Here is a 20,588-nt window from a genome sequence, read left to right on the forward strand (position 1 = left end):
CGGGAGGGAGAAACAACATGGTGGGTTTAATGGTTTCACAGTTCTTCACAGCGCTGGTAGTCACTAGGGGCCAACGTTCTCTGAACTAATGAGAATGTGTGTATTTGGGTTTGTTCTCATGGTTAAGAAAAGGCTGAGGGAGATTTTGAAGCTGGATTTTTTTTTAAACAAAGCGCTGTATTTAGAAAAAGGCACATCACACCCAAGACAGTTTGTCTTAAACGTGCAGCATCATAAAGCGCTACCGTGTCATTCTAAGGACAGCTATCTGTAGGCTTGCATTGTAATAGAACTTTGAGAAGTCTCCCCCCTCCAACAGATGCATGGGTTCTGAGAGAAAGTCCCCCTATGGGATCCTGGTTAGTATGTATGTGAGAAAGAGTGACTGGGGGGAAGAGGGGGGGAAGAGAGAGATATTAGGGAGAGAGAGATAGTGGGGCTGGGAAGGAAAATAGACAAAAGGTGCTGCTCGGCCCATATCCTAATTACAGCCCTAAAAAAAAAATCCATAAAAAAAAATCAAATTTCAGTAATTGGTTCTGTTTTTCGGTTCCTTGTTTTTTACTCTGAAAATCACACGTATTAAAAAAAAATCGAAAAAAATACAAATTGGATAATCTAAGTCAACAACCATACTTAAACCACATCAGGAGACCACTTTTGAAGACTGGGAAAATGTTTTAACATTTTAGTGTGTAGTCACCCTTTAATTCCAGTGTGCACCTAGCAAGAGGCTGTTTAGCTATGTTTTTGTAGCACACATTTGCATTGTCACACGTGGGTAGAGTTTACAATACTAATACCCACTGGATTGGTGTAAATAACAATGATATTCTGCCTGGTAAACAGAGGCTACTTTGTAGTTAACATTTCATTTAGAATGTTTTTGGGAAGGCCTTTCCATCTATCGGGAGATTTTTCATTAGCATCATCGCTAACGGCTACACAAAGTGATAGCGGCGCACACCATCCATACAGCATACAGACAGGGAGGAATTCTCCTTGCCTCTTCAGAAAGTTGCAGGAAATAAGAATCACTGATGCATTCTGTTCATGTCATGATAAACCTGGGCAAATGAATACATACTTTTATACATTTAGTTGATTTCCTACTGATAAGTTCAATACATTTTTAACTATTGTTGAATTCCGTTTTATTGTCTGGATTCGGTCCACATCGCACACGGCAACACTTCCTTAGGCAGCAGCCCAGCATGGAACACAGTTTGACAGTACTACTAGGAAATGTTGAATCCTTAACACACACATATACAGTACCAGTCAAAAGTTTGGACACACCTACTCATTCAAGGGTTTTTCACAAAGGGTGGCTACTCTCAAATATAAAATATATTTTGATTTATTTAACACTTTTTGGGTTACTACATGATTCCATGTGTGTTATTTCATAGTTCTGATGTCTTCACAATTACTCTACAATGTAGAAAATAGTAAAAAATAAAACCCTGGAATAAGTAGGTGTCCAAGCGTTTGACTGGTACTGTATATGTATAGATACACACACTTCCTTTCAAACAGAGATCCTCTTCTGAACTTATCCCAAACTGTTCAGGCCCCTTGTCAGCGGCTAAGCCTTGCTCCCTCCCTCCTACTAAGTCTGCACCCCACAGCACTCTGAAAACACTCAGCGGAGGAGGCACTGTTAAACATTCAGAAAGACAGAGTGCACACGAGAAAGAGATAAAAGGAGAGGCAGAGGGATGGCCCCCTCAGTCAGAGAAAACAAGAGTAAGACAGAGAGACAGGCACAGACAGAGAGACAGGCACAGACAGAGAGACAGGCACAGACAGAGAGACAGGCACAGACAGAGAGACAGGCACAGACAGAGAGACAGGCACAGACAGAGAGACAGGCACAGACAGAGAGACAGGCACAGACAGAGAGACAGGCACAGACAGAGAGACAGGCACAGACAGAGAGACAGGCAGGCTGGCAGGCAGGGCCCCAGGTTTCTACAGCTCTTTAATGCACTCATAAATCCATTACTTAAGGCAACCCAGAGAGTAAGTGGATTTGTACTGTGGCCCTGTGATTACTCTGCCATCAATAAATGATGGGCCGGGAATACAGACGAGATCCCATCTCCTCTCTGATGCTGCTCATCACCGGGTTGAGAGACACTATGCTATAGGTTGTCTGATGCTGCTCATCACCGGGGTTGAGAGAGACACTATGCTATAGGTTGTCTGATGCTGCTCATCACCGGGGTGAGAGAGACACTATGCTATAGGTTGTCTGATGCTGCTCATCACCGGGGTTGAGAGAGACACTATGCTATAGGTTGTCTGCTGCTGCTCATCACCGGGTTGAGAGAGACACTATGCTAGGTTGTCTGATGCTGCTCATCACCGGGTTGAGAGAGACACTATGCTAGGTTGTCTGATGCTGCTCATCACCGGGTTGAGAGAGACACTATGCTAGGTTGTCTGATGCTGCTCATCACCGGATTGAGAGAGACACTATGCTAGGTTGTCTGATGCTGCTCATCACCGGGTTGAGAGAGACACTATGCTAGGTTGTCTGATGCTGCTCATCACCGGGTTGAGAGAGACACTATGCTAGGTTGTCTGATGCTGCTCATCACCGGGGTTGAGAGAGACACTATGCTAGGTTGTCTGATGCTGCTCATCACCGGGGTTGAGAGAGACACTATGCTATAGGTTGTCTGATGCTGCTCATCACCGGGGTTGAGAGAGACACTATGCTATAGGTTGTCTGATGCTGCTCATCACCGGGTTGAGAGAGACACTATGCTATAGGTTGTCTGCTGCTGCTCATCACCGGGTTGAGAGAGACACTATGCTATAGGTTGTCTGCTGCTGCTCATCACCGGGTTGAGAGAGACACTATGCTAGGTTGTCTGATGCTGCTCATCACCGGGGTTGAGAGAGACACTATGCTATAGGTTGTCTGCTGCTGCTCATCACCGGGTTGAGAGAGACACTATGCTAGGTTGTCTGCTGCTGCTCATCACCGGGGTTGAGAGAGACACTATGCTATAGGTTGTCTGATGCTGCTCATCACCGGGTTGAGAGAGACACTATGCTAGGTTGTCTGATGCTGCTCATCACCGGGTTGAGAGAGACACTATGCTATAGGTTGTCTGCTGCTGCTCATCACCGGGTTGAGAGAGACACTATGCTATAGGTTGTCTGCTGCTGCTCATCACCGGGTTGAGAGAGACACTATGCTATAGGTTGTCTGCTGCTGCTCATCACCGGGTTGAGAGAGACACTATGCTATAGGTTGTCTGATGCTGCTCATCACCGGGTTGAGAGCGACACTATGCTATAGGTTGTCTGATGCTGCTCATCACCGGGTTGAGAGAGACACTATGCTATAGGTTGTCTGCTGCTGCTCATCACCGGGTTGAGAGAGACACTATGCTATAGGTTGTCTGATGCTGCTCATCACCGGGTTGAGAGAGACACTATGCTATAGGTTGTCTGATGCTGCTCATCACCGGGTTGAGAGAGACACTATGCTATAGGTTGTCTGCTGCTGCTCATCACCGGGTTGAGAGAGACACTATGCTATAGGTTGTCTGCTGCTGCTCATCACCGGGTTGAGAGAGACACTATGCTATAGGTTGTCTGATGCTGCTCATCACCGGGTTGAGAGAGACACTATGCTATAGGTTGTCTGATGCTGCTCATCACCGGGTTGAGAGAGACACTATGCTATAGGTTGTCTGATGCTGCTCATCACCGGGGGTGAGAGAAACTACACTAGGTTGTCTGCTGCTGCTCATCACCGGGTTGAGAGAGACACTATGCTATAGGTTGTCTGATGCTGCTCATCACCGGGTTGAGACAATATGCCAGGTTGTCTGCAGCACACGTGCACTAATACATACATTGCCTTCATTAAGTACTCAGACACCTTGACTTTTTCCACATTATGTTGCATTACAGACTGAATTTAAAATGGATTAAATTGAGATTGTGTGTCACGGATCTACACACAGCACCCCATAATGTCAGTGGAATTATGTTTTTAGAAATATTAACAAATTAATAAAAATGAAAAGCTGAAATTAGTCAATAAGTATTCTACCCTGAAAAAATGTTTTTACATTGGATAAAAGTAGCGACTCAGAGCTACAAAATGGTATATCATACCCTACAGAACAATGGGAAAGTAATTATGCTTTGAAAATTGATTAACTTGTAACCTCACTTATGACAAAATGGCTCTTGAATGTTTTGGTACACCTACTGGAGAGCTCTTTTTTGTCTACACCCATTCAGCATCGTTCACACTCTTTTAAGCCTAAGCCCCACCCAGCTCTTTAACCTCTTTGGGCTCAAGGGGCAGTATTGAGTAGCCAGAGAAAAAGGTGCCCATTTCAAAAAGGCCTCCTAATCAATTCTTGCTCGTACAATATGCATATTATTATTATTATTGGATAGAAAACAGTCTCTAGTTTCTATAGCCGTTGAAATTTTGTCTCTGAGTGGAACAGAACTCATTCTACAGCAATTTCCCTGACATGGAGTCAGATTTCACACATCTTGGCCCCTGATCTGGAGTCAGTTTAAAGGTCCCCGTGAATGCTATGAGGATACAGACACTGCTTACGTCTTCCCCTGGATGTCTTTACGTGATGACGCTTTGAATGGTGTCGATTGCGCAATCACAGCCACTATAAAACAAAAAAACGTGTAGGTAGGAACTCTTTTCCAGCTGCGCCAGACGCGCGGTGGACACCGACCTGCTCTTTTTCCAAGCATTAGTGTAGCCTGTAATATTTCTCCGGTCATGTTTTTACTTGTAATAGGTGTTAAAGACATCATAAGGTAGTTAATTTAAACCGTTTTATAGCAATTTATATCCGTTTAGTGCGATTTTGGGACATTTATTTCTGAGACACTTTCAACCTCTGGGCACGTTTCCAGTTCATGCCGAACGCAGTGGGCATTTCCACATGGCAAGAGGACAGCTTTCGACCAAAAGACGATTAGACCCAAGAAAGGATTCTTTGCCCAAGATTCTGATGGAAGAACAGCTCAAAGTAAGAACAATTTATTATGATAAATCGTGTTTCTGTCGAAAAATGTTAATCGCTTATGACGCCATTTTGTTAGACGTAGCTTCGCTTGGCGCAAACTGTATTGAAAAGTAAGGATAATTTAAAAAATGTAAATCAGCGATTGTATTAAGAATTAAATTGTCTATCAATCGCTGTCCACCCTATATTTTTTAGTCACGTTTATGAGTATTTATGTATACGACTAGATCACTGTCTAATATGTCGCACGACATTTTCTGACCAGCTGGGCAACTTTTGTCATTGTCTAACCATGATTTTGGTGGCTAAATATGCACATTTTCGAACAAACTCTATATGTATGTTGTAATATGATGTTACAGGAGTGTCAACTGAAGAATTCTGAGAAGGTTAGTGAAAAAATTAATATATTTTGGCGATGTTTACGTTATCGCTCTCTTTGGCTAGAATCAATGCTCTGGTAATGTTTGCACAGCTGCTATGCTAATATAACGATTTATTGTGTTTTCGCTGTAAGACACTTAGAAAATCTGAAATATTGTCTGTATTCACAGGATCTGTGTCTTTCGATTAGTGTATGCTGTGTATTTTTACGAAATGTTTGATGATTAGTAATTAGGTAAGACACGTTGCTCTATGTATTTATTCTAGTCGATTTGTGACGGTGGGTGCAATTGTAAACTATGATATCTACCTGAAATATGCACATTTTTCTAACAAAACCTATCCTATACCATAAATATGTTATCAGACTGTCATCTAATGAGGTTTTTTCTTGGTTAGTGGCTATCAATATCTTAGTTTAGCCGAATTGGTGATAGCTAGTGGTGTTGGTCTTTTGCTAAGGTGTTTAGCTAATAGATTTACATATTGTGTCTTCCCTGTAAAACATTTTAAAAATCGGACATGTTGGCTGGATTCACACGATCTGTGTCTTTCATTAGCTGTATTGGACTTGTTAATGTGTGAAAGTTAAATATTTTAAAAAATATTTTTTTTTTGAATTTCGCGCTCTGCCTTTTCAGTGGAATGTGGGAGGAGTGCCGCTAGCGGCACCCGTGGCCCCTAAAGGTTAAGGATTCACATGTAAGGACATGTACTAAACAATGAAAGACATCAAGACTAAAGGCTGGTTTTTACTACGGGTGTGTTTATAATTAAATTTGAAGAGCAGGAGGGCGCACTCTGGGCGTTTCGTAAACTCAAGAGTGTTGTCAGATTGTCGCTCTCTTAGCGTTCAGAGTGTATACTGGACGCTCTGGCCCAAGGAGTAGGGTTCATCCCAGCGTTCTGACCTCACAACAGCAGTCAAGCTAACGTTGGCTAGCTACTTCCAGACAACCAAAAACATGAGAACATCTCACTGACCATTTTACTCACCCTAGCAGAGCTGATTAGGCTGTTTTTATGTCATACAGAACGTTGGTGACTAACTGTGGTGCTGGCAACAATTTAAATACGTTTTTTTTTTGCCAATGTTTACTGATACCGGCCATATTCAACGGGTGTTGAGCGTTCGTAAATTTGTCAGTTATTCTGTGCTCTGGCACACTCAGACGAGAGTGCTCTGAAATCGGAGTAGATAGCCAGAGCGAATTTACCAGCTAACTCTATCGACAGTTGTCGCAGTGACATCATGAACATTCTATTGACATGGTTACTTGCATAGTGGAGTCTTGTTTAGATTTGATTCTCTTTTAGTCCCCATTTGGACTAATCTTCCAAGAGTCCTTAAACATTAAAATACAATTTATAATACGAACACATTTCCACATATAACACACTATTACAAACATACATAATATACTAACATAATGACCCAATAAATACGCAATCTAAAAAATATTGATTCTTCATCTACTATTGTCCCACAACATTTCTATGTATTATATTTAAATAGTTTTAAAATAATGTTTAAATTTATATATTGAAAGGTTTCTGGTTTGCTCAGTTAATTTATTCCATTTCTTTATTGCTCTAAATCGAAATGTTCTTTTGCCTATTTCTCTTTTCTGTCTTGACAACGCATAGATAGTGGACAATCTATTCCTAGTATTTACGGAATGTCTGTCTCTTACCAACTGAATACCTTTGTGAATAGAACTTGGCCGTTTTGAATTATGTATATTATGAAATAAAATAAGCATGTTCCTTTCAATTATCTTATCGATTGATGACCAACCAAGAACATTGCGCATGACTGGAACAGAAGAACCATATCTCCACCTTAAAACAATCCTTGCTGCTTTGTTCTGTGCATTCTGCAGCCTCCTAACTTCACTTGATGATGCATTTCCCCAGACCACAGAACAGTAGGTCACCTGACTCCCAATTAATGCTTGTGTTATTTCCTGAACAATTTTCCCTGGTAAATATTTAGCTTTCCTTCTGATTATGCATGCTGTTTTTTTTTAAACATAGATTAGTTATTTGAGATGACCATGATAAGCAGTTGTCTAGCTGCACTCCCAATAGTTTGGTTTCTGCCACTTCTTCAATTTGTACTCCTCCCATACTTAATTGTATCCCATGCTGTTTTGTCCTTTTCCTAGTGGAACAGACCAACATAACTATGGTTTTCTTGGTGTTTAAAACAAGTTTGTTTTGGCAAACCCACTCCCTAATATTCTCCAAATCTCCTTGTAAAGCTTGCTGTGCCTGTTGAACCGATTGTCTTGCTGCATAAATTGTAGTATCATCTGCAAATATAGTAGCTTGAGTTTCAGCTAAGGCATAGGGAAGGTCGTTGGTATATATTAAATAAAGAAGTGGCCCAAGGCAGCTGCCCTGCGGTATTCCACACTTTAACACATGAGGGGAAGAAAATTAACCATTGATATAGGTGGACTGTTTCCTGTCAGTTAGATATGACTGTACCCAATTCAATGCTACCTCCTTAAAACCATAATGCATTAATTTTGTCAATTATTTAATGATCCACTAAATCAAATGCTGCACTGAAATCTAAAAATAGTACACCCACAAACCTGCCATTATCCATAGCAGAGCCACTGGTCAGTCATGTCAACCAATGCAGTGGTAGTGGAATGTTGTTTGCGATAAGCATGCTGATTACAGCCAATCAGATCATTCTTTTCCATGTACTCCCATATTTGTCTACTCACAATACCCTCCAATATCTTACTGAGTATAGGGAGTAGACTAATTGGTCGACTATTGGCAGGAGTAATGGGTTCTTTGCAGTCTTTTGGAATAGGACACAGTTTAGCATGCTTCCATACATTTGCAAACATCCCCTTTTCCAGTGACCAATTAAATATGTATCTCAGTGGAACTGCAAACTGGGGAGCAGCACAGCGAAGCAAAAAATTGTCCATAAGATCATAACCTGTAGATTTACCATCAGGTAATGACTTCAATAGGTTTAACACCACCTCCACTGACACCGTTTGCAGACTAAAATAGCAGATCTTGTTGCTCATAATATGATCATCAATCCATTGGACAATAGCTTGTTTGGAAGAATGTATGTTTACATTGTTGCTCAGTAAATACATTTTCTTTGTAAAAAAAAATCTGCAAAATGATTGGCAATATCAACTGGTTTTGTTATTATTCTCCCGTCAACCTCCACAATAGATGGGCATGATGAGATAGATGTACCAAGTAAGCCCTTAACTGTGTTCCATACCTTTTTAGAATAATTTTTACAATCAATAAAAGCATTGTTGTAAAATAACTTTTTTTTCTTTCGATTCAATTTAACTGCATAATTAGGTAATGTTCTATAATTCTGTTCATCAATTTCTAATTTTGACTTGGCTGCTAAGACTTTTGCCATATTTCTATGAGAAAAAGCCTCACCCAGTTCATCATCAATCCATGGAGATGGACGAGCACCAACTGTACTCTTTCTTATAGGGGCATGATGGTCCATTACCTCAGTGAGCAAATCAATAAAACATTCTGTAGCGTGATTTAAACCATCCTCTAGATAAATCAGCTCCCAGGGTACAGCAGCCAAATCATTTAGAAATAGCTCATGATTAAATGTTTTAAAATTTCTCTTAACCACAATCCTAGGGGGTTTCTTTGGAACCTTGGTGTTCATGGTTATGGTCACAATATTATGGTCTGTCCAACCCACTGGCATTGATCTTGCTTTTAAGCATTGCAATGGTATATTACAGATAATCAGATCAATGCATGTGTCTGAACGATGAACCAACTTAATTGATGATCTAGTAGTATCATTAACCATTTGTTTCAAACCACAGTTCTTGGCATATCTCATCAATTTTGTTCTATTCGAATTATTATGATCCTTCCAATTTATATTAAAATCACCCAAGATAAATACATCTCTGTTGCTATCTGTGGCCTGGTCAAACCCAGTACATAAGTCATCCAGATAGGACACCTTAGAGCTAGGAGGTCTATACACACATCCTACCAATATGGGTGCTTGGTGAGGCAGATGTACCTGAGCCCATAGTGCCTCTACTTGACATACATTAAGGCCATCCCTTCTCTTAAAAAGGTATATGATTCTGAATGTACAGTGCTACACCCCCACCATTCCTATTCCTGTCCCTTCTCAGTAAACTATATCCTTGAATGTTAATTTGCCCATCATTTACAGATGCATCTAAATGTGTTTCGGTCAAAGCCAAAATATGAATATTATTTATGTTGACCAAGTTAAAAACCTCATGTATTTTGTTAGGAAGGCTACATACATTAACCTGAGCCATATGCAGCTCTTTCCTTATCAATTGGAGATCAGTAGAGCATGTATTCATTATAGTTGAAGTTGTCATGATACACTACAACACACAAACTCACATTTGAACATTCAATTAAAATAGCCAGGGAGTTACTCCAGAATCCCCATACAATTGCCCGTTGATATAAAGTTTATCCATCACCATGGAGACTCGTTGATTCAGGCAACGCTTTTCTTTCATGATGGGATATAGTTTTTTTCTTCTTTCATTGATCTCGGTGGGGGAAGTGATCATTCATTCCAAAATCAGTGTTTCTGAGTTCTCTGCCCATGTTCTTCGTCATTTCCCTTTGCTTAAATTTGTCAAAACATGAAATAATAGCCCGTGGCCTATTTCCAGAGGCCTTACCTATCCTATGGACTCTGGAGAAAGTGACATTACGCACAACATCAATGGGCAATTTTAGTTTATGTTGACAAAGTCTCGGACTGTGTCCTCACAGCCTCTGCTGTTGTCATTCTCCGTTATCCCTGAAAATATTAGATTGTTCCGCATTGATCGACACTGTACATCAAGCAAGGTTTCTTTAAGTTGTTTGTTCTCCCTTTGCACCACCTCCACCTTGCTATGAATAGAGTCTACAGAACCTTTCAGCACCGTGTTCTCTTTCCTTAGATCATCAATCTGACGTTGGCTGAATTCCAGACTGGCACATAATGCATTGATGTCCTCTCGTAATATATCAAAGATATCAAGTTTGGCAAGCCTTTCATTGATGGATTTTAACAAGTCCACATCCATATCAGTAAACCTCTCCCCACTCGCGCCCTCTTACTAGGGGATGGTTTGGTTCCATCGTTGATACCTATTGGCCAACCTGGTTTTGGTTTGTTTTGTTGATTGGGTTGGTTGGTTGTCCTTAACAATGCTTGAATCATCCAAAACCAGCGACGTGTTTCTTTGAGTTCGTAAGTTTCTCTCGTCAATTAATCGTTCAAGCTCTTCAATGGATTCTGAATCATCTAGCGTGATTACAGGCAGAGTTAAACACACAAACAAACTGTTCAGCCGTGGTTTCTTTGCATCAATTCGCTAAACAATGAACCATAATCCCAACTCATAACGTTACTACTCTGCAGGTAGCTAAGCAACCAGGTTCAATGTTAGCTAGCTAACATTATGCTTTAACTAGCAATGCAAATGGCTCAGATATGAATAATATTACTACACAGATCATACACGTAACGCTAGCTAGCGAGCCTGCTAATGCTAGCTAGCTAAAAGGTTTACGTTCAAATGGCTCTCCTGTGAAGTAGTGACGCGTGAAATATGCCTAACATCCTGAAACGAGTCACAATTATCTCTAAGGTCCCTCAGTCGAGCAGTGAATTTCAACCACAAAGACCAGGGAGGTTTTCCAAAGGTACAAAAGAAGGGCACCTAATGGTACATGTGTAATAAAAAAAGCAGACATTGAATATCACTTTCAGCATGCTGCAGTTATTAATTCAACTTTGGATGGTGTATCAATTCACCCAGTCACTACAAAGATACAGGCGTCCTTCCTAACACAGTTGCCTGAGGGGAAGGAAACCACTCAGGGATTTCACCATGAAGCTAACGGTGAGAGAATCTTTCTTTAGTGGCTGTGAAAGGAGATAACTGAGGATGAATCAACAACATTGTAGTTACTTCACAATACTAACATAAATGACAGAATGAAAAAGAAGCCAATACACAAAAAAATATTCAAAAACGTGCATCCTGTTTGCAACAGGCACTAAAGTAATACTTTCAAAAAATAATAATTGGCAAAGAAATTATCTTTTTGTCCTGAATACAAAACGTTATGTTTGGGGCAAATCCATCACAACACATCACGGAGTACCTCTTAATATTTTCAAGCATGGTGGTGGCTGCATCATGTTATGGGTATGCTTGTCATCAGCAAGGACTAGGGAGGTTTTTAGGATAAAAAGAAACAGAATAGAGCCAAGAACAGGCAAAATCCTAGAGGAAAAACATGGTTCAGTCTGCTTTCCAACAGACACTGGGAGACAAATTCACCTTTCATCAGGACAATTACCTAAAACACAAGGCCAAATACACACTGGAGTTGCTTACCAAGCAACACTGAATGTTCCTGAGTTGCCTAGTTATAGTTTTGATTTAAATCAGCAAAAATCCCAGAAAGAGTCACTGCTGTAATTACTGCCAAAGGTGATTTTAACATGTATTAACTCAGGGGTTTGAATACTTATCTAATCAAGATATCTTAGTGTAAATTTTCCATAAATTAAAAACAAATTTTCATCCACTTTGACAGTCTTTTTGGCAGATCACTGATATTTATTTTTTACAATTAAATCCATTTTAATCCCACATTTTTAACGATAAAATGTGGAAAAAGTTAAGGGGCATGAATACTTTCTGAAGGCACACGAATATACCAAAACATCTGTACTTTTTAGAAACTAGAACAAAACGGTTTGGGTTCTATAATTTTTGTTACTTTTGATACTTCTGTCAAATGTGTCTCACGAATCAAGTCTATCAGCGCAGCCAATGTCCCCCACGGAGTGCACCGTGCTGGCTCCACATACTCACTGCTAGCCTGCACTGGGAGTCTGGGCTGCATCATGTTAGCTCCACATACTCACTGCTAGCCTGCAACGGGAGTCTGGGCTGCATCATGTTAGCTCCATATACTCACTGCTAGCCTGCACTGGGAGTCTGGGCTGCATCATGTTAGCTACACATACTCACTGCTGGCCTGCACTGTGAGTCTGGGCTGCATCATGTTAGCTCCACATACTCACTGCTAGCCTGCACTGGGAGTCTGGGCTGCATCATGTTAGCTCCACATACTCACTGCTAGCCTGCACTGGGAGTCTGGGCTGCATCATGTTAGCTCCACTTACTCACTGCTAGCCTGCACTGGGAGTCTGGGCTGCATCATGTTAGCTCCACATACTCACTGCTAGCCTGCACTGGGAGTCTGGGCTGCATCATGTTAGCTCCACATACTCACTGCTAGCCTGCACTGGGAGTCTGGGCTGCATTATTTTAGCTCCTTCTGCTGCACAGAAGTTAACACACTTGAATAATGTGACACGGCATGTAGAAAAGTTGAAACTGTTAATTACTGTTCGCAAAACAATGTCCATACAGGCTAAAATACTTTACAATGCAAGAAGATAACGGTAGCTCCCAGCTTTGTAGGACTTTACACCAAAAACGTAATTAATTCACTTTATCGGTCTCCCTCACGTCTCTCTCTCTGTCAAAGATTTATTGCCTCAGAGAACTGAGGGCTCCGACAGGCCGTACCCCTCTTGGCTCGTGAACGACTTCATTACTAGTTAAAGAGACAGTGGCAATTTTGTAAAAGAAGCTACTTCTATGCAAATGTTGTTGATCAGTACAATAACATAAGTGTCACATGGAAGGGAAACAGATTGTCATCTGTACCCCATGAAATCAGCCAAAACAAGCTGAATAACTCAACGCATGCACACACTCCTATTGAATATGCATTCACCTGTATTGTGGATAGGCCTAGGCTACATCTTCATTTCCCCAGTTGATCAATAGAGATTTAGCATTCAAAAAAGGTATTACCATGATGTTGTTATGTAGTTAGATTGTTTAATACCAAAGTGAAATTGATTGTCTAATTGGTTCATTAATACATACATGGCTGTACCTGAAGAAGTCTGACGTAAAACATTTCAAATGTAATGATATTGAACTCAAAAGATGCCCAGCAATTGAACAGAGCAGTACCTCAGTTCATCTGTCTGGATCAAGTGCCATTCTGTGGCTTTGGCTAATATGCCTTCTGTTTTAGCTGTGGTATGGTTTTGGTATCGAGCATTGTGATACTTAACCTGATATCCAAATTAAAATTCAGGTATCGTGACACACTGACGACCCTCCCACTGTCTGCTGAATTATTTCGCTTTGCTCTTGTTTTCCTCGGTGGGAGGGTCGTCAGCGAAATGGGACACACCTGGGCTCGGGTGTGTCCCAGGATAAATGCACCTCTTCCCCATTCATTGAGGAGACTCTCTCCATGCAGACAGATTTTGGTTGTGGCATTTTTGTGGATGTTTTTGGTTGTTTGCGTTGGCACCTTTCAACACCCCTCATTATCACATTTATGCACGCGATCACTCACTTACACTACTGATTACTGACTACACACACACACACACCATTGTTAATTATATTTAGTTATTCCTTATCTCCACATTGTCTCCTTTTTTGTTACGCACTGAGCCGGTTTGTGACAACACACACACACAAATACAAACCCAGGTACTCAATTGCGCTCTCACACAGACTTGTTTAGTCTCTCAACACACACTTATTTAGGCCTATCGAAACACACAAGCACTCACACATTCATAGACCATAGATCTAGCCAGATGGGGCTTAGCTAGTGACAACAATTACTCCACTGTCTCCTTATAGAATGGCCCTGCTAATGTTAATGGGGTTCGATCTGCTGCTGGGGGAAAACTGCATTACAGGATGATGAACAAAAGAATGGGCATCAGCGCCCAGAATCCAGGCGCCTCTCTGCCATTGACGACTGAGACATACAGTAGTGACCACAATCTGCTCTGTATGGGATGCGTAGGCCCACATGCTTCCAATCAAATGAAACTCATTGATCCACTTGTCAGATACCCAAGGGGGGGAGAGAGGGAGGGATTGTGGGAGAGAGAGAGGGATTGTGAGAGTTCATTCTAGTAGGTTGACGTTTGTCGTCATGAGTCTTGTCCTGGAGGCAGAACTGAGCAACTTCCCTTTAGATAGGCCAGCTGAAAAGTCCAAATTGGGTTAGCAGTGGGTTAAGGTTCAAATATAATGACTTTGTGGCTGTGCAGAGCTGCCTCAAGAACAAGATTCATGAGGAAAACCGTTAACCTGCGTAATTCTATGAGGACTAAGAAAGATGAGTAGAGAGAGGAATAGCCTTCAAAAAAGATGGAGCAGAGAGGGAAAATGGCCAGACAAAGTTGAGAGAGCGAGAAAGAGAAATAGACAAAAGAGCGATCAAGGAGAGGTTGATGTACTAATGATCAAGGTCTAAGAAAGCTCTACAGAGATTGAGGTGAGGACAGAACTGAATAGAGCAGAACATTCCAGCCTCATTTTCAACCACTGCATTCTATCCACCACAGAGATAGAAACACACAGGAATATCATTCTATTTCCATCTACCTCCCGGTATGACAGACATGTGCTGCTGCCATCCTACCTGGGGCACTGAACTGGCGCACGGCGGTGGCACGGCCCTTGTCGTGGAGCCGTGTGAGGCTGCAGCCCTTGGGGACCGTCCAGGGCCCGCTGGGTGAGCCCGCGCGGTTGTCCTTCTCCTCGGCCGCGTCGTACAGCTCCACATGGGGTGGCCGCTCCGTCAGGTTCTTGCTGTAGTGGCTCAGGCCGTACTGGGCGATCTGGATGGCATAGAAGTAGCCCTGGGGACCCCACTGGGTGGAGAGGGGCACGCCTGGGGGAGAGGGAGAGAGGTTACATAATGAAACAGTGATTACACATGAAAACATGGTCAGTTGAGGCACTAGCATCACAAAGCAGTGACATCACCTGTGTTTAAAGTTCATGCCTGAGCATGAGTACCCAGGACACCACTGAATAATTACTGTCTTTTTTTCAGAGATACTTCATTCTTGATACACTGTGTGATATCATTTCGATATCAGTTGCAATTAGTTACTGTTGTGCTATTTTTTTTTTACTTTGTACATAATGTTGCTGCTACCATCTCTTATGACCGAAAATACCTTCTGGACATCAGAACTGGGATTACTCACCACGAACTGGAAGAATTTTAATAAGTCCGACGAGAAAGATATACTGCACTCCCGGGAACAGGCCCAGATCCGTCATTTGGGTGAAGAAAAGACGGAGGAAAAGGACGCAGATCTGGCTGCCTTCTGAGAATCCGTAGGCAAGAGAGTAAACTCCACTGCCATCAATTCTACTAGCTAACATGCAATCATTGGGAAATAAAATCAATGACCTACGATTACAATTATCCTACAAACGGGACATTAAGAACTGTAATATCTTATGTTCAGTTGTGGCTGAACAACGACACGGATAATAGAGCTGGAGGGATTTTCAATGCACCGGCAGAACAGAGATGATACGTCTGGTAAGACGAGGGGTGGGGGTGTGTGTCTTTGTCAATAACAGCTGGTGCACGATATCTAATATTAAAGAAGTCTTGAGGTATTGCTCGCCTGAGGTAGACTACCTTCTGATAAGCTGTAGACCACACTATCTACCAAGAGAGTTCTCATCAATATTATTCGTAGCCGTCTATTTACCATCACAGAACTAAGCTGGCACTAAGACCGCTCTCAACCAAATCTATAAGGCCATAAACAAACAAGAAAATGCTCACCCAGAAGCGGCGCTCCTAGTGGCCGGGAACTTTAATCCAGGCAAATTTAAATCAGCTTTACCTCATTTTTACCAGCACATCACATGTGCAACCATAGGAAAAACAACTCTGGACCACCTTTACTCCACACACAGAGATGCATACAAAGCTCTCCCCTACCCTCCATTGGAAAATCTGACCATAATTCTATCCTCCTGATTTCTGCTTACAAGCAAAAACTAAAGCAGGAAGTACCAGTGACTAACTCAATACAGAAGTGGTCAGATGACGCGGATGCTACGCTACAGGACTGTTTTGCTAGCAAAGACTGGAATATGTTCCGGGATTCATCCAAAGGCATTGAGGACTACACCACCATCGGCTTCATCAATAAGTGCATTGACGACGTCGTCCCCAGTGACCGTTCATACATATCCCAACCAGAAGCCATGGATTACAGGCAACATGCGCATCGAGCTAAAGGCTAGAGCTGCCGCTTTCAAGGAGCGGGACACTAATCCGGACGCCTATCAGAAATCCCGCTATGCCCTCAGACGAACCATCAAACAAGCAAGGAGTCAATACATGACTAAAATCGAATCCTACTACACTGGCTGACGCTCGTCGAATGTGGCAGGGCTTGAAAACTATTACGGACTACAAAGGGAAACCCAGACGTAAGCTGCCCAGTGACGCGAGCCTACCAGACGAGCTAAATGCCTTCTATGCTCTGACATTTCAACCTCTCCCTGACTGTCCACATGTTTCAGGCAGACCACCATAGACCCTGTGCCCAAGGAAGCGAAGGTAACCTGCTTAAATGATTACCGCCTGTGGCACTCAAGTCGGCAGCCATGAAGTGCTTTGAAAGGCTGGTCATGGCTCACATCAACAGCATCCTCCCGGACACCCTAAACCCACTCCAACTCGCATACCGCCCCAACAGATCCACAGATTAAGCCATCTGTACACTGCCCTTTCCCACCTGGACAAAAGGAACACCTATGTGAGAATGCTGTTCATTGACTACAGCTCAGCATTCAACACCATAGTGCACTCAAAGCTGATCACTAAGCTAAGGACCCTGGGACTAAACACCTCCCTCTGCAACTGGATCCTGGACTTCCTGACAGGCCGCCCCCAGGTGGTAAGGGTAGGCAACAACACGTTTGCCACGCTGATCCTTAACACTGGGGCCCCTCAGGGGTGTGTACTTAGTCCTCTCCTGTACTCCCTGTTTACCCACGACTGCGTGGCCAAACGACACCAACATCATCATTAAATTTGCTGACAAGTGGTAGGCCTGATCACCAACAACGAGACTGCCTATAGGGAGGTGGTCAGAGAACTGTCAGTGTAGTGCCAGGACAACAACCTCTCCCTCAATGTGAGCAAGACAAAGGAGCTGATCGTGGACTACAGGAAAAGGCAGGACGAACAGGCCCCCATTAACATCGACAGGGCTGTAGTGGAGCAGGTCGAGAGTTAAGTTCCTCGGTGTCCACATCACCAACGAACTATCATGGTCCAAACACACCAAGACAGTCGTGAAGAGGGCACGACAAAACCCTTTTCCCTCTCAGGAGACTGAAAAGATTTGGCATGGGTCCCCAGATCCTCAAAACGTTCTACAGCTGCACCATCGAGAGCATCCTGACCGGTTGCATCACCGCCTGGTATGGCAACTGCTCGGCCTCTGACATTAAGATGCTACAGAGGTTTGTGCGTATGGCCCAGTACATCACTGGGGCCAAGCTTTCTGCAATCTAGGACCTATATAATAGGCGGTGTCAGAGGAAAGCCAATAAAATTGTGAAAGACTGCAGCCACTCTAGTCATAGACTTTTCTCTGATACCACAAGGCAAGCGTTACCGGGGCTTCAAGTCTTGGACCATAAGGCTGCTTAACAGCTTCTACCCCCAAGCCATAAGACTGCTGAACAATTAATCAAATGGCCACCGGACTATTTACATTGACAACCACCCCTCCCATTTGTTTTGTAAACTGCTACTACTCGCTGTTTATTATCTATGCATAGTCACATCACCCTTGCCTACATGTACAAATTCCCTCTAACCTGTACCCCCACACACACTGACTTTTTTAAACTTTAGTACATTTGGTAAATATTTTCTTAACTCTTCTTGAACTGCAATGTTGGTTAAGGGCTTGTAAGTAAGCATTTCACAGTAAGGTCTACACACACACGTGGCAAATAAAGTTTTAATATTACTTATATATTATTTATATATTTCAAACTTCATCTTTAAATTAGAAACAGTGAAAAGAGCGGCGCGGCAGACCAGAGAGCGGCGCGGCAGACCAGAGAGCGGCGCGGCAGACCAGAGAGCGGCGGCAGACCGAGCGGCGGCAGAGCTTCATAGCTGGGAGGACAAAGATAGAAAAGGAGAGTCCTATAAAGAGAAGGGAGAGAGCAATGCAGAGAGAGAGCGAGAGCCACAGACAGCGGTAGACAGATGTAAAGAGCGAGGGGGGCGAAGACAAAGTGAAGCGAGACACGTCCTATTTTAGAAACAAAGACAGAGAAATAGGCAAGCACACAGAGAAAGGAAAATGGCCACATTAAGTGATCAGAGACAGACCGTGAGGTGAAATTCAAGCTAATCTATTTCCAACGTCAGGTACCCGGAGGCTAGCCTCCTTGTCCCACTAGAAATAGCCTGGGCTGCCTGGCGGGTGGCACCCTGATGAATAGATAGTTCACCTAAAGAGCTCATGACAGAGACAGCAGAACCCACTAGCCATGACAATCACATTAGCGGCTAGCGTTAGGCTAGCCCATAGTGTTTTGGTGGTGGGGGTGATTATTCTGCATTAAGCAGTGAGGGGGTGTGAATCAGTTCATTTTTTTTCTTGTGCAACAAGACAACACTGGACCAATGGGTGTCAATAGTTTAAAGAAGCTTCCTCATCTCATATCTCCTTTCCTTCATCTGCACCCAATGTAAAAAAAGGAGGGATCCACCATATTGCTTTCCGCTATCCTCAGTTCAGAGTAGATTAAGGACAAGAAATGAGAGAAAGACAGTTAAGTATCAAGTATAAACCGGCAAGACCAGAGAAAAGGACGGCAGAGTTTACGATATTTAATAATGGAATAGTTGAGGTTGTGACGTTTTCTGAATTTGGGAGCATAGTGTTCAGTATTCATTTGTCTGCCTTCAGTTCTCCTTACAAAACCCAGTCAGTTGCCAGGTCGCCCTCCATCTATCTCACAAACACTCAGCGTGCACATCTATTATTTCTCAGGGGCTGCTGGGTAAAAAAAAGACATGTCTGATGTAGAAAGGATACCTGGCGCATGAAGACTGTCCAAAGAAAATAAATCATTTTAGGTGTGAAAATGGCTTATAATGGTTCGACTATTGCTTAGACTTTCCTGAGCTATGTTGAGTTTAAAGATGATGCAAGCCACTCTCACTTAAAACTTACATTTACACTAGGGCCGCGTGGCACCAGGACTGCAGCTGGAAGCACCATGGCAGGGGATTGCTACTCCTGCTACACGCTCCAGGAGTTAAATTAAGTCTTCGGTTTGGCGACAGTGTCTGGCCTAGATTCTATTCAGAGAGCCCTTAGCCCCCTCCACACACACTCCTCTGGATGAAGAGCGTCATATACATCATTAGAGGTTGTGTGTGTGTGTGTGTGTGTGTGTGCGTGTGCGTGTGTGAGAGAGAGAGAGAGAGAGAGAGAGAGACTAGGGGAAGAGAAAGACCGTGAGAACACGACTAGAAAGTGATAAAGAAAAGCTCTATGGGTTGAGGAGAGAAGCTTCTCTCTCCAGTAATGACACCCTGCTAGAACTTAACTCCTAAAGATTCATTCAACTTCAGCAGCGACTCCATCACCTGATAAGAGTTTTCCATAAGCTCCGACCATCGGCGTAATAGCCGATAAACTGCTGTCAGCCGGCTACTTTCTCCACTTCATTAATTAACTAGGCTTCTTTTCATTTAAAAAGTTTCAATTCGCTAGTCAGAAAAGTCGGTAGAGCCTTCTCCCACTCGAATGAACGACATGAATCTTCTAGTGATCTATTTATAGGACAGGCGCCTGTCAGTCACAAAGCCAGAGATGACAGGGACACACTGCTGGATTGTCAGTCTGCTATCTGTCCCGCCTCTCGGTACCCGTGTGATCTTTGTGCGATCTGGTTGGCTGCAGTCAAATTTCTTTTCATGGAGGAGCGTGATACTCTTCAACGTCTCCTGTGAGTGAATTTACACTTCCAATGTACATTAATACAAGTAGTAACGATGAGTTAAAATCCACTTAATTATTGTTTTGAGGCATATTCATTTATTTTCTTTTGCGTGTTTCATAGGCCTACTATAGCCAAGCATAGAGTCGCGGCCCATAGACTATTTACTGTGCTTTGATTGACGACCAAACAGCAAGTGTTGACCAGTTTATAAAAGGTGTCG

General features: G+C 42.7%; 1 protein-coding gene across 2 annotated transcripts in view; it reads right to left on the bottom strand.

Moving 5' to 3' along the window:
* Positions 1-20,588, bottom strand: part of glceb (glucuronic acid epimerase b) — a 91,627-nt gene that overhangs the window by 5,930 nt on the left and 65,109 nt on the right. For both annotated transcript variants that reach the window (XM_071400718.1, XM_071400719.1), the window contains exon 4: positions 14,991-15,242. In XM_071400718.1, coding sequence (XP_071256819.1) covers positions 14,991-15,242 — 252 coding nt within the window. The remainder of the gene's footprint in view (positions 1-14,990; positions 15,243-20,588) is intronic.

This window comes from Salvelinus alpinus, chromosome 5 (genome assembly GCF_045679555.1).
Source record: "Salvelinus alpinus chromosome 5, SLU_Salpinus.1, whole genome shotgun sequence".
NCBI lineage: Eukaryota > Metazoa > Chordata > Actinopteri > Salmoniformes > Salmonidae > Salvelinus > Salvelinus alpinus.